This window comes from Typopeltis vanoorti, chromosome 15 (genome assembly GCF_054136105.1).
Source record: "Typopeltis vanoorti isolate ZY-2024b chromosome 15, IOZ_Tvanoo_1.0, whole genome shotgun sequence".
Classification (NCBI taxonomy): Eukaryota; Metazoa; Arthropoda; class Arachnida; order Uropygi; family Thelyphonidae; genus Typopeltis; species Typopeltis vanoorti.
In genome coordinates, this window is record NC_143563.1 from 56490063 (window position 1) to 56505761 (window position 15699).

Genomic DNA, 15699 nt, shown 5'->3' on the forward strand with positions numbered 1-15699 from the left:
AGCAGAATACTTTTTCATTCAGATGTCTGTATAAAATATTCAGTGTGTTGACCAGGTCAGAAGTTAGTAATCAGTCAAGTATTGTCTAATATCTATTACATGGGCTAAAGTCAAAGGAAAATCATTAGGTGCATCTATATCTGGCATAAGATTCTGAATTCTTATCTCAAGAATTAATGTGATACCATTTGATGCTGTTTTATTTTTTTAACCTACACATATGTTTTCATCATTAGATGCAAGTAACTTATGTCAGTAGAACATAATGAAAAGCCCATCACCTTAAGTTGGTTTTCTTCATGAAAATTTTTTTATCATTTATACAAACATTATCATCCACTTGTTCATTTGTTTCAATAAGAAAAATTGCTGTATTCAATTTTTCTTACATGGGTATTATTACAGTAATTCATAGTCTTATTGCATAAAATAGGAATCTGAGCAGGCATGAATTAAATACAGTAATTGCCAGTGGAGAAACTTACATGAAATTGGTTTTTCATAAAATTTTCACCCAAATATCAAGGATATCTTCAGTACGAATTTCAAATTAAACAAGCACAAGTGATAAAGATGACAATGAGAACATTTGAGCATCGCACATAAATGACAGAGGCACAGTCTGAAGTACTTGAATGTCCTAATTACAATTTTTTTAAAAAGTTATTTAAAAAAAAATACTATGGCAGGATATATGAAGAAGAACAATTTCCCATAACAGGATAACTTCACTCTGTTTCTGTTAAAATTGGGGCAATTAAGTAAGGTCTCTCAGTTTTCTTTATACAAAGACTTTTTTTCCAGAGTATTCAGTGTTTTTTGGTGGCGATGTCATATTCCACAAGTCCAGATTGTTCAGGCTTATGGAATCTAATATAATTAAGATGTTCATTGTGATGAACAGCCAGAGAACTGCCAGTTTTGGCTGGCTGAGTGGTGAGTGTATCCGCTGTCCAGCCAAGAGACAGCTGGTTCGAATCTTGCCAAGGGCATGGATGTTTGTGATTATCATACAAACAGTTTACCATATGTACCCACTGTAAACCTGCGTCCTGGTGCAGTATGACAAGAAGTTGACAACTCTGTAACCATTAGTATAGAACTTGAATCTGTTAGATATGAAAGTGGTCTTAATACAATTTATTTCTTGTGGCAATAGTGCCTCAATAGAGCACAAGTAAGCCCAGTGAATGAGAGTCTGAGCAGTGCCATATTTTTGATAAATAGTGATGTAACAGACCATGTATATAAAGTCTAGTGTCAGTTTTCTTTTGAAAAACAATTGTAGGCTACAATATGGCTAACAGAGAATAAGGAGTTCTTAAAAAGGAAATATGACTGGTTTTTCTACTTCAGGAGTAAATTGTATGTGAGGATGAACAGCATCTTTGCAATAAAATTGCATAGTTCAGAAAGAGAACCCTGTTGTTCTGAAAAAATATCCACATAATCTGTATACCATTAGGAAAGCCTAGGATATATTTATCAAGCAGTTGTAGATAAGATCGTTCCATAGTTGGTGAGGGTAGGAGAAAGAGAACTACCTTTGGCAGTACATTCTATTTGCTGATAAAATTTGTTCTCACAAATGAAGGAGCCTAAAATTTATCCTTAACTCTGCTAAGAATAAACTTCTACCTGTAGTCTACCCAATTGTGCTTTATCTTATTTCAGTCCTTAGCTACATTAGATTCCATGAACCTTGAATAATCTGAATTGTGCAGAATAATCTCCATCAAATATTGCATCCTTTAGAAGAACACAAAAGTAGTTTTCTCATAAGGACTAAATTTCCCTTATGGGGAATTTGTTGTTCTTCATATCCTGCCATAGTTGAGAGTTTTTATGACTTGTTTAAGAAATATGTGTACTATAAGTATTTCAGACTGTGCCTAGCTGTTATTCACATATTAGCTCTCACTTTCTCATTGTTGAATCTTCATTGTATCGCTTATGTTTGTTTAATTTGTGAATTGTGTATATAATCTTCTAAGAAGAAAGTAACTTTTGTGTGACTAGATTTATTCCAGTGAATGCTATGCCTAGTAGACAAGGCATGCCAAGACAAACCGAACTTATAATACTTTTGAAGTAAAATATAATGTAGCTGAAAATTCTACAAATATTAAATAATTTTTCGTACATAAATGTCATTTTGTTACTTTATAATTTTATCATGCATTTGTTCCATCAAGGATAAGTTATAAAAGATATTGCATCGACAAGGGATACTGGTTGCTTGCTGTCTTCTAAACAAAATTTCAGATCTCCTTAGACTTCCAAAACCATTCCACTCACCACTCATGAAACTGAATGTACAAGATTACTTGCACATGTGTAGGACAGACAGGCTGGTCAGGAAAGATATGCATGTTAAAATACATCAAGGACATGGAGAAAAAAACATAAATCAGGAGTAGAGTACCAGCATATATATAACAGAAACTGAGTGCCAAATACTATGGCAGTGTACTGAAATGGTATACATACACTATAATTTCTACATCAGAGTATTCAAAGCGTCATCTAAAATTAAAAAACTAACAACTCAACAAGAAGCAAGGAATGATACATGAGATTGAGTCACAGTTCATTAAAATCCTGGTGCAAGCATACTTTGGACACTAATCACTTGTAAACATTATTGACTGGATATATCAGGATACAAAAAAATTCATGTACCTTCCATTATTAGAACATATTTGAAAAAGACTAATGTTGCTGTTATTTGCTTGTCTCTGAACTTGGTCATATATAATTCATTCTTATTTTTGCTCCTGATAAAGTATACTGTAAAGATACATGAAATTAGTCGACATTTTAAAATTGTTCCATTAACTTCTCCATGGTGAATTAGTACCAGATTTAAAACAGTAATATTTGTTTATTAATTATCTTGATAATTAATAAACAAAATGTCTTTAGCATCCCAAAACATCGATGCCATGACCTTTCCTGCTGTTGGAACCGACTTTGTCTTCTTTGGTGCTGAACAACCGGCTTCTGTCCACTGTTTTGACTGCTGTTTGGATTGTGGTGTGTAATGGTGAATCCAAGTCTCATCAGTAGTAATAAATCGACTCACAAAATCAGTTTTATTCTTGTTAAAACACTTCAAGCACTGTTCAGAGATTTTCATGTAAGTGTGTTTTTGATCTGCTGTGAGCAAGCGCAGCATCAATCTTTTCTAAATCACTTAGGGAATTGAACAACGTAGATCCGAGTATAAATTAAATTATACTTTAATAAATATTTTGGATATTTTGGCAACGTCACGTTGCCATTTTCAAAAGGAACTTACAAAAGCCTGTCTACGAGAATCAACATCATCCACGGAGATACTATCGCACGGAAGGCTCGCCAATATGGTAAAATGAAGTTGAAGCTGTCTAGACAATTAAATCGTCTAACTTTCCTGAAACGCTGCCAGGATACTAAAGTAATCCCGAACTGTGTAAAATTCAAGCACCGTTTTGTTTCGCAAAAAGCTCTCCGTATATATAACCGCGCTAGCTACGCGTTGCTTTGCGAACAAATCACCGCCACACGGTTTCTCTTAGTGGAAATTAATGAAGCTATCCGTGCTTTTGAAGATGAACTTTCGTGCACTTTGAATCACGAACTGTGGTTTATTTTACATGACATCTCGTGTACCGCTGCAGACAAAGAATTTGAAAAAATACGAGGCCGACAGATGAAAAAATTCGAAAAATTAAAAAAGAATTCCACCGTCAATCCAAAACTTGCTACCAACACCGTAATCAACCTTTCTTGGGTCACCCTGAAGCACTCAATGCGCGTGCACGTGGCCACAACTTCGCCATTGCTCCCAGAAAAATACCCAGTGAGGATATTATGATCCAGATCGAAAGGGGAATCTGCCACCTTCCACATCAAATCGCCAACAGTGTAAGACTGGATGTAGCTTGTGTCCTTTCCAAAGCAAGACCACCAAAAACCAACATATCCAACAAGGAATTTAAAGCTCTACAGGAAATGAGGAATAATAAAGAATTAGTTATCACCAAAGCGGACAAATCACCGCCACACGGTTTCTCTTAGTGGAAATTAATGAAGCTATCCGTGCTTTTGAAGATGAACTTTCATGCACTTTGAATCACGAACTGTGGTTTATTTTACATGACATCTCGTGTACCGCTGCAGACAAAGAATTTGAAAAAATACGAGGCCGAAAGATGAAAAAATTCGAAAAATTAAAGAATTCCACCGTCAATCCAAAACTTGCTACCAACACCGTAATCAACCTTTCTTGGGTCACCCTGAAGCACTCAACGCGCATGCACGTGGCCACAACTTCGCCATTGCTCCCAGAAAAATACCCAGTGAGGATATTATGATCCAGATCGAAAGGGGAATCTGCCACCTTCCACATCAAATCGCCAACAGTGTAAGACTGGATGTAGCTTGTGTCCTTTCCAAAGCAAGACCACCAAAAACCAACATATCCAACAAGGAATTTAAAGCTCTACAGGAAATGAGGAATAATAAAGAATTAGTTATCACCAAAGCGGATAAGGGAAATGCAACTGTAGTACTTAACCAAAAGGACTACAACGGTAAGCTTAATGCTCTTCTATTAGATCGGGCTACTTACCTCCCTATCGAATATAATCCCACCAACTCACAAATCAGAAAACTTCACAGGCTCCTTAAGAAAGTTACCTCTTGGCCTGTAGAAGTTACCAACAGATTAAAGCCGTTTAACTCTATGTCTGTCTGTATTCACTGGGCATCTACAGATGCCGTATGGTCACTCCGATGCTCGATGATGTTCCACACTAGGCCTCACCATGTAGTCCTGTTGTTTGCCCTTCTGGCAGCCTCAACTCTCTGAAGATCAGTCACTCCACACACATGCCATCCATCCATCCATCTCATTGATGGTCTACCCCTGCCTCTTTTTCCAGGAACTTTACCTTCTATTACTGTTCTGAGAAGTCCTCCGTCCATCCTTTCTATGTGTCCAAAATATTTTAATTTTCTTCTGTCAATATCCTTAAGGAGCCTTAAAGTTCTACTAATCTTTTCTAACACCCCATTCATTTGCACGCCTTTCGGTGTATGATATCCTCAACAGCCTTCTGTAACACCACATCTCAAAAGCAGATATCCGTTTCTTATCTGACTTCTTTAGGTTCCAAGTCTCGCATCCATAAGTCGCTGTTGGAAAAACAACTGCATCCAAAATCCTCAACGTTGTTCCTATGGAGATAGATCCATCCTTCCAGATTTTAGACAGGTCTCTGACTGTTGTTTTAGCCATTCCTAACCTTTTTCTGACATCTTCTGAACAGCAATTCTTCACATTAATAATGAATCCCAGGTACTCAAACTTGCTGACTTCCTCAATTCTTTCTCCATTAAGATATATTTGTTTCTCAAGAGCGTCTCTGTTTGTTTTTCCTTTGAGAACCATGATCTTTGTCTTGCTACAATTGAGTTGAAGTCCTCTGTTATTACTGATCTTGTTAACTTTGTCAAGAATTAATCCTAGTTCTTCCATGTCATTACAAAGGAGTACTGTATCATCAGCGTACCTCAGATTACTGATCAATCTACCTCCTATCGTAATTCCTGTCTTGAGCTCATCCAATGCTTCACGCATGATGTCTTCTGCATATATACTAAACAAGTGAGGAGAAAGTAAACATCCTTGCCTAACTCCTTTTCCAACTTGAAGCCAGTCAGTCAATCCAACATCTGTTCTTACTGTGGCTTCTTGCTCCTTATACAAGTTGGCTATCAACCTGATAGTGTGTTGAGGAAAACCCATTCTTTTCATTACTTCCCACAGTTTCACATGCTCAACACAGTCAAATGCTTTAGAGTATTCTAAGAAACACATTACCAGAGGGCGTCTGAATTCTTTATATTTTTCTATGATCTGTCTAAGGCAAAGAATCTGATCTCTGGTGCCCCTACCTTTCATAAAAACCTGCTTGTTCCTCGGGCATCTCTGCCTCAACTTTGGCCTCAATCCTATTTAACATGATCTTTAATAAAATTTTGCTTGCATGAGATATCAAACTAATAGTTCTATAATTCTTGCATGCCTTCATATCACCTTTCTTGTGTAGTGGTATGAAAACTGACTTCTTCCAGTCTCTAGGCCATGATCCTGTCTCCCATATCCTTGTAATCAATCTATGAAACACTCTTATCCCTTCATCTCCTGTGGCCTTAATTAACTCTGCTGGGATTTCATCTGCACCTGGGGCCTTATTGCTGTTGAGCTGCTTAACTGCTCTTTCAACTTCATGCCTAAGTGGAGAAGGTTCCAAATCAAAATTTTCTTGGTGAGAGGACTCCACATTTTCTTTATCCACTCTGCTGTACAGTTCCTCACAGTATTCTTTCCATCTGTTTTTGATTTCCAACTCTTCTGTTAGTAATGATCCATTCCTGTCTTTGATGACATTTAGGCTTGAACTTGTGCTTTAAATCATGAACTAAATAAAACATCCTTTTATAATTATGCCTTCTCATCTGGAACTTTATTTCTTCACATTTATTAGTATAGAACTTTTCCTTATCCTGCTTGATGGCTCTTCTGATTTCTCTATGTAATCTCTTGTATTCTTCGGTCCCTGTGTCTCTTTGTTTTTCCAACCGCCTTCTTTTGATTAGTTCCCATGTTGAATCTGATATCCATGGGTCTCTTGGTTTTCTTATTGGGCCGAGATACGTCTTCGCTGTATCCTGTATTATCATCTTGACTTCTTCCCAAATCATTTCTGGTGAGATTTCCTCATTGGTCTCCAAAAAATCATCCAGCCGAGTTGATGTTTCTTCTGTGAATCCACTAGGAATTACTCTAACATCCAATCTAGTGGAATGTGCCTGACCTGGAAGTCTTCGGAGTCTTAGTCTTACTTTGGCTCTTACCAGCTGATGGTCTGTACCACAATCTGCTCCAGAACAAGTATGCACATCAGAGATTTGTCTTCCACCGCTGGAGAGCCAGGATTTAATCAATCTGGTGCCTTGACCTATCAATGTTGGATGTCCAAGTATAGGTCCATCGTGGATGTTTCTGGAAGCAGGTATTGGTAATAACTAATCTGTTAGCACGGGCAAATTCCAACAGTCTTTCACCATGGGTGTTACGTTTACCCAGACCAAACATGCCACACTCTGACCTGACTCTCATACTCTTTTCCACTTTTGCATTTAAGTCTCCTAAGATGTACAGTATGTCTCTCCTTGGTAGGCAGTCCAAAACAGTTTGCAAGTTTTCATAGAATTCTTCACTCTCTTCTTCAGGCCTATCCGTGTGGGGTGCATAAACTACCACAATTGATACATTGGTAGGCTGAGCCTTAAGTCTAATGGAGAGTATCCTATCATTAATGGGGTTATAACCAAGAAGGCTTCTTGCCTGAGTTGTCTTCAGTATCACAGCTACCCCATGATGTTTTGAGTCACCACCTGAGTAAATAACTAGCTTACCATCCTGTCTTTTGAAGTGACCTTCTCCATTCCATCTGGTCTCTGTAATTCCCAAGATGTAAATTTTATACCTATCCATCTCTTTACAGACAATCTCAAGAGTACCCATCTGTAAACCCCAGACATTCCATGTACCTATGTAAAATTCCTTTCTAAGATTAATCTTATACATTCTGTGTTGCTCATTCATGGTATCACTGACTTTTGATGGAGACTGTAATATACTTCTCGAACAGGACCCTCTGCCTAAGCCCTGAACGCGGCTCTGATAATTCTACGCGACAGCCAATGCAGCATGAGATGCGTTATTAGGCACAATCATAGTAACATTTTGGAGTGAAGTCACTGCAAGAAGAAAGTGGTAGGGTTGCAGAGGCCCTTTCCACATAAGATGAAATAGCAAAATAGGAAAGATTCACCCCTAGCCCTCGATTACTCTAATAGCATTGAGGGGAAGGTAGCAAGAAGAAAAAAAGAAGGAAAGAAAGAAAAGGGGAGGGACCAGTCTACAGATAATATAACAGATGTATATTACATGAAGTAAGGCATGGTCCAGCATCAGGTACCTCGGGTTTGCCATGCCCGTACTCACTAAAGTGAGCCCTTGAGGAAACTCTATATCCCCCCATATTTACAGACTCCCAAAAATACATAAAAAAAATGTGCCATTACGTCCCATAGTGGATGGCATTGATTCCCCCCACATACAAATTAGCTAAACATTTGGCCAAAGACACACACTATACTGGCAACACACCATCACACATAAAAAAACTCAGCCCACTTCAAAGCCAGCATAGAAAACCTTACACTCCAACATACTGACATAATGGTCAGCTTTGACGTCTCCTCCTTATTCACAAATGTCCCACTCAAGGAAACTTTAGAGCTAATCCAAGCTATATTTTCTCCTGATATCTCAGCCCTATTTCAGTTCACAATGAACTCAGGCTATTTCGTTTGGCAGGGAAAATTCTACAAACAAATAGAGGGGACAGCCATGGGTTCACCACTCTCCCCACCCTTGGCCAATTTCTTTATGGAGACCTTTGAAGAAAAAGCCTTAGCCTCTGCCCCACAAAAACCAACCATATGGCTCCGCTACGTTGATGATGTGTTCGCTAGTTGGCCACATGGCTCTGAAACACTCCTCTCCTTCCTTACACACTTAAGCAACCAACACTCCAGAATCAAGTTCACCCTGGAAAAAGAGGAAAACGACAGCCTCCCTTTCCTAGACACTAGTCACCCGCCAGCCTGATGGAACCTTGGTTTTCTCAGTTTATAGAAAACCCACCCATACAGGCAGATACATTCACCAACAACCCCCCCCCCCCTCACAACAATATGGAGTGGTGAAAACACTATACAATAGGGCTAAACTAATCTGTTCTAACGACATGGCCCTAAACACTGAACTAAATCACATCCTCAACACTTTCTCAGCCAATGGCTAACCCCCCCAAAAAAAAAAAAAAATCCAAAAAATATTAAAACCTACAAACCACAGCCCTCCCCCCCTCCACAACAAAGATTACTCTAAATCCATCACCATTCCCTACATCCGAGGCACCTCGGAAAAAATTACCAAAAATTTTAAAAAAACATGACCTCACCTCCTGTATCAGAATTTCTGAACGCAAGGACTACATCCGGTTTCACAAGTACAGCCATTCTGGTCTTGCAGACCATGCTCTGGATACACGCCACAGAATACAGTGTAAGAAAGCTACAGTAATACACCGTAGCAAATACAAATTCGAAAGACTATTTATGGAATCAGCCTCAGCCATAAGAAACTCCACAATCCTCAACAAATTTGGTTGTATACGACTGCCCCAAATTTGGGAGGCATCAGCAGACTTTCAGCCCAACGGCTAAGAACACCTACTTAGCCCGCTAGAGGGCACCATCAGGACTTCTAGGAGAATGATAGCTTCATACCGTCATTCTCAGTTACTGTGTTATAGTGCCTGCGTGCACGTGCCTTTTTGTAAGTTCCTTTTGAAAATGGCAACGTGACGTTGCCGAAATATCGGAAATATTTATTAAAGTATAATTTAATTTATATTCGGATCTACGTTGTTCAATTCCCGAAGTGATTTAGAAATGCATAACCAACGTATAAGCCTGTCTACGAGAATCAGCATCAATCTTGTGCAAAGCTTTTTCATATGCAATTCTTCATGCAAAATATATTATACACGTTCTTTTGAAATGCCTATAGTCTCAGCAATTTCATGCACTTTGTCTCGCCAGTCATCTAATACCATATCCTGCACTTGATCAATGATTTCTGGTGTTGTAACACTTTTTTGGACATCCTTCACATGGATCATCTTAAAGGCTGGTACCGCCACATTTAAACTTGGCAACCCATTTCTTAATTGTCGAAAATGAAGGAGAAGAGTGCCCATAAACTTTTATGAACTTCTTTGAATGAATTTCTTTTGGCATTAAACCTTCTTTTACAAAGAATTTTATAACCGCATGATACTCAATTTTATCCATTTCAAGGGATACAGACAACACTTTTGCTTCAGACTAAGCTATATAAAACAAACTACTTGATAGAATGACTTGCAATTTCACATGGATGCTTATGACAGATGTACCAACTTAGGAAAAAAAATCTTGTTGATAGTGTTGCCATCTATGGTCGAGGCCAAGAACTTTTCAGATCACCCTTGTATAATTTAAAAAAATAGGGAGGGAAAAAACCTTAACCAGCTCATAGTACTAATGTACTATAGGCTTACAATCTTTCGTGAGTGAGAATCACATTAATTTTTTTTAAACAGTGCTTCAAAAGATGTTATTGATTTAATAAAGTTATATTCTTTGTTATAAACATCAACAAGACAAAATACATGATCATCAGCAAACATCCAGCCTCATCAATGAAACTGACACTCAATGGGAAAAATATTGATCAAGTGTCAAGATATAAATATCTTGGTTGCTGGCTTAATGAACGGTGGAATCCAGAAATAGATATAAAGACAAGGATTGAAGTTGCACGGCAGTCCTTCATGAAAATGAGAACACTATTCTGCAATAAAGACCTAAACATGGAAGTCAGATGCCGAATGCTGAAATGCTACGTGTGGTCTATTCTGCTCTATGGAGTTGAAACATGGACATTGAAGGCGACAACCATCAAGAAAATCGAAGCCTTTGAGATGTGGCTATACAGAAGAATGCTAAAGATATCATGGACAGAAAAAATTACCAATGAAGATGTTTTAAAATCCATTGGCAAAGAGTGCTAATTGTGCTAATGCGCTCTTGTGCTAATCTGAGCAGTGCACAGCTGCTCAGATTAGCACAAGAGCGCAGTTTGTTCGCCAAGATGGTTGCTGACCTTCGATAGAAGATAGCACAATAAGAAGAAGAATATTCTTTGGTCTTTCCTTTTCCTTCCACTTGCCCATTTCAATGACTTCCTCAATGTTAATCCCAGTCTGTCAAGTTTGCCATTCTTAGAAATGTGTTGGACAACAGTCCAAGAGAAAAAACCTAAAATTGTAACCTAAGACCAACCTAATTGAGAACAGAGAGATGTATATTGTTTTTTTGCTTTGCTACTTACATTTCATGTGTATATCTTGTCTTCTGTACTTTAATTTCAATTTTTGGTATGCTAGAATACAGTGACTACTCTGTGAACTGCCTTCTGGCGAAACCCCTGCTGCATTTTTTTAAGATGTGTCTATGTGCCAGGTTACCTTTAGCAGGAGGGAAAAAACTGATATTTTTATTTTATTTTTTTTAGGTAGAGGAACTTTGTTATCTCTAGGATGACCTACTCAAGTGGGGAATCTAAGTTCAATTGCAGAACAGAATTTGAACTGAGGTCTCTTTACTGAGAATGTGATGAATGTTTAATGCATAAATATTCTGTAGGTGTAGATATATATGATTAGGGATAAGTATATATTGGCATGTAAACTATATAGAAATGTCTTATAGAAATAGGAATGTAGTGATAAGTAATAAATTACTAATAGTATTTTAATATTAAGATTACCTCTTTCTTCTTTGATAGTAACTTTTTTAATTAAGAATTTTATTTTATATATATCTTTTTTGTCATTTGAAATATCAAGCCATTTATAAGATTTTTCATCATCAATTTCCTGATATATACTTTCAGGGGTGTACAGGATATAATAGTACTACATGAAAAACTTACATCATACCATCATTACTAACTTACTGTCTACAATTTTCCTCCAAATTAATCTGTTACCTGTCAAGACTTCATCATTATCAGATCTTATTTTTCTGTGTCTTCTAAGGCACTTTTTCTGTATCAATCCACCTACATTTTGGTCTTCCTCTGGGTCTTTTTCCTGCCAACCTGACAGAGAACACTTGTTTGGCTAATCTTTCCTCTCCCATTCTGTTTAAGTGGACCATACCAGCTGAGATTAGCTCTGCTGATGCATTCCTGGATGCTGACAATATTAAGTTGTTTCCTAATATCCTCGTTTTTAATCTGATATTTCCGTTGATGCCATCTGTTCACACTCCTAATTTTTCTCAGGACTCTCATATCTGCAGTGTCTAATCTTTGGTCAAGTTTTTTCTTCTAACCCAGCTCTCAGATCCGTAAGTTAAAATTGGTTTGAACACTGTCTTGTATACAGCTAATTTAGTGCTTTGATTGCTTATTTCTATCTTATTCCATGTAAATTTATTCAGTTGACTTACTACCATATCAGTGTTATTGATTCTGCTGTCTATTTCCATATTTAATTTACCATCTTCACTAAAAATCATGCCTAAGTAGCTGAAATGCTTGACTTGTTCTATAGATTCTCCATTCACAGTGCAGTTGATATTTTCTGCTTCTACCTATTTTCATTGTTTTTGTCTTGTTAATGCTGACCTTCATACCAAATCTATTACAACAGTTATTCAATTAAATCAGGAAATCTTGCAGACTTGTATACCAGATTTATTTAAAAGTATAACATCATCTGCATAAAGCATAGAGCTGAGATTAACATCTCCGATTCTGATATCAGGTTTAATACCACTTTCTTTCATAATGTGATCCATATAGATAATGAATAACAGAGGAGATAACGTATATCCTTGTCTGACACCAGATTTAAGATTGAACCATCTTCCTCTACTTCCTTCAATTCTAACTGCTAACTTACAACTCAAATAAAGACTAAGTATTGCTTGATATAATACCCCATTGACACCATATAACTGTAGCATTTTGAATAGTTTCTCTCTTGGCATCTTGTCATATGCCTTTTCGAGATCTACAAAACTTAAATACAGATCTTTGTTATATTCCCATGATTTCTCAACTATTTGTCATAAAGTGAAAATATGATCCTGACAGCCTCTATTTGGCCTGAATCCAGCTTGTTCTTTATCAAGCTTTTCTTCCACAATCCTTGTTAACCATTTCTCAAGTATACTTGCATATATCTTACCAGGAACACTCAGTAGAGAAATACCTCTGTAATTCTCACATTTTCTATGTTTTTACCAGTCTTTCCATGACTTTTGTTTAGCTAGTTTTCCACACTGTCTAGCTTTCTTACATTTGTCTCTATTCTCTAAGAGAACAAGCTGACTTATTTGCTAGGAATTTTTGACATGCTTTCTTCTTTTCCTTCACTGCCTCTTCAACTTCCTGTGTTCATCGTGGAGCTCTGATTTTTCTGTCCTTACAGACCTCACCACATGCCTTTCTGACTGAATCAATCAACGTTTTTCTTAATCCTTGCCACTGAATCTCCAAGGTTTGGTTCCTGTTCTAAAATTCTTTCATTTTTTTTTTCCAACCATGTTTGTGTATTTTAGTCTACAGTTCACATCTGAGAGCTGCTCAACTTTTATTTGCTTTAAAACTTTCTTACATGTTCTTCTTTTCAATATGAAATAATTTATAAGATTTTTCATAATCTTATAAATGGCTTAATATTCATTTCACAATCTCCTAAACATTGTATTTTAGTAGTTGGGTTCTATAGAATTATAAAATATATATATTGTCTTTGCATTTCTTTATTAATGATAGCTTATAATATAATTTTTAAGAAGAGAAAGCAGTTGCAGAGGAAAAGAGGAAAAAGTGGTTGTCAGAACAACAAGATCGACTGAAAAAGTTGAAAGGATGGGCCCAAGAACAATGGCAGAAGCTGGAGGATGAAACAGATGAAGAAAAAGTTAAGAAAACATTGGAATATTTAGAAAAAGATGCAGGTATTGATCAGTATCCAGTTCCAGAAGGTAAATTTCTAAAATGTACAAATGATCATTTTATGAAATATATATATTTTTTATTTAAAAAAAAAACTATATCCACTGGCCGGCCTACCAGATATTTGATAGGCAGGTCTTGTTAACGGATGTGTAGAATTTTATCTAATAATGGAGTTTCTTGTAATGTTTACTCAGATTCTGTCCAGAGCAGATATCCTAAATTTGCTTATTGGAATAAAACTAATTGTTAAGCAACAAGTGTTGGACTGAAATAAAACCAAAAACTTAGGATAAAAGAAGGAAAGTGGTTATTTAATTGTGCTAAAACAAAATATATAAACCTCACACACACATTATGTGGACTCCACTAGGGAGTCGACTTGTTCTTTTCTGTCACTTATTGCCTACATACCTATTATATCTCCTTGAACACACTGACTGAAAATGCACTTGTATCAAATAGTAGCCCTTTCATTGGAAAATTTCAAAACATACCAAAAATACAGCAAAAATTACAAAAAAAAACAAATATTTTTCTAACAAAATTCAGTATTAAAAAAAAAGTTTCACATAAACTTGACCAATATATGCAAGCTTAATTCCAACATCATTGATGATCATTGATTCATCACTGAACTTCAGCTGCCATCCTCTTACTACAGTTCATCTGAAATTTGCATCATACATGATGCCTTCTGTAAGAAGGATGGAACTGAGCTTGAGTCAGGCCTGATATCCCATGTTAGAGGTTTTCGGACTTGGAATCTCCTTAATATGATCTTCTTTAGCTTAATGATTTCCTTGCCTCATTTTTGTCTCTGATAGATGATCACTTACAGTCTAATTACCCAAACAGTGAAATAATCTTCCTGATTTCAACATCTGTAATTCACACTGGCTTCCCTTTTCTAACTTCACAGCCAAGCCGGAAGAGAAGATGAATTATTTTCTGTCGGTAATGATTTAATGCAAATGCAAATTATTCACCTACTTACTCGATAATCCTTCTCATTTTCCCAACACCCTGGAACTTTTCTTCAAGACAATATTATAGTACTGTATTATATAATAGTATTATAGTACTGTAGGGTACAAGGCTGAAACAACTGGGAGAAGTATGATCAGTACAAAAAAGAAACATGGACAAGTCTACAATGTTAGCTCTACTGTTGGCAGGAGAGTTAACATTGTAGACTTGTCCATGTTTCTTTTTTGTACTGATCATACTTCTCCCAGTTGATTCAGCCTTGTACCCTACAGTACTATAATATTGCTAGTTGAGATGACTCTCAAGATTTCCATGGTCTGATTATTGCTTCTGCTCTCCTGATCCAAGCACTTGCTCCAATGTAATAACTGAAATTTTCCTTGCTGAGATGAGTGCCTTTATTTCCACTCCACTCAAAATCCCTGACTCTTATCAAAGTAGTCTAAGCCAAAAATGTAGACTCAGAAAGGTAAAGTTAAAAACTCCAGCTTCTGCTAGGCTTAGCATTGTAGCTTGTAACAACTGGGGGAAAAAAAAAAAAAAAAAAAAAGACATTAATAAAGCAAAGGCAGACTTAGTAAGGGGTCAAGTGTGCTAAAAACTTGCCTCCTGCTCACGTGGCAGTAGTTGACCTTTTGGTCACGTGTCCTGTCTGTTGTGAAGGCTAAGCTTCTATCCTATATTTCCACCTCTCATCCTGATGGAATGATGGTAACACTTCCTAAAGATGAGGCATCAGTCTTCTACAGCTCTTGTTTACATGACTCTAAAGTAAATTTTCTCCTGTTATTCCACAAACCACCTGCAACATGCCTCCTTTGATCTTTTATCAAAATACATCAGAAAAATACTCAGCAGCTATGATACTAATAAGTCCTCTTACCGAGATGGTATCCCTCCATTTGTACTACAAGCTTGTGCTTCAGAACTAATACCACCTCTGTAAGCCTGTACAAGTTGTCACACTCATCTGGCATCCATCCAACAGCATGGAAGCAAGTTTTATC

At 36.9% G+C, this 15699-nt stretch overlaps 1 protein-coding gene across 1 annotated transcript in view; it reads left to right on the plus strand.

Moving 5' to 3' along the window:
• LOC150098777 (protein OS-9-like) overlaps positions 1 to 15699 on the plus strand; it is a 210522-nt gene that overhangs the window by 95594 nt on the left and 99229 nt on the right. The window contains exon 7 of the mRNA XM_090405721.1: positions 13540 to 13731. Coding sequence (XP_090261847.1) covers positions 13540 to 13731 — 192 coding nt within the window. The remainder of the gene's footprint in view (positions 1 to 13539; positions 13732 to 15699) is intronic.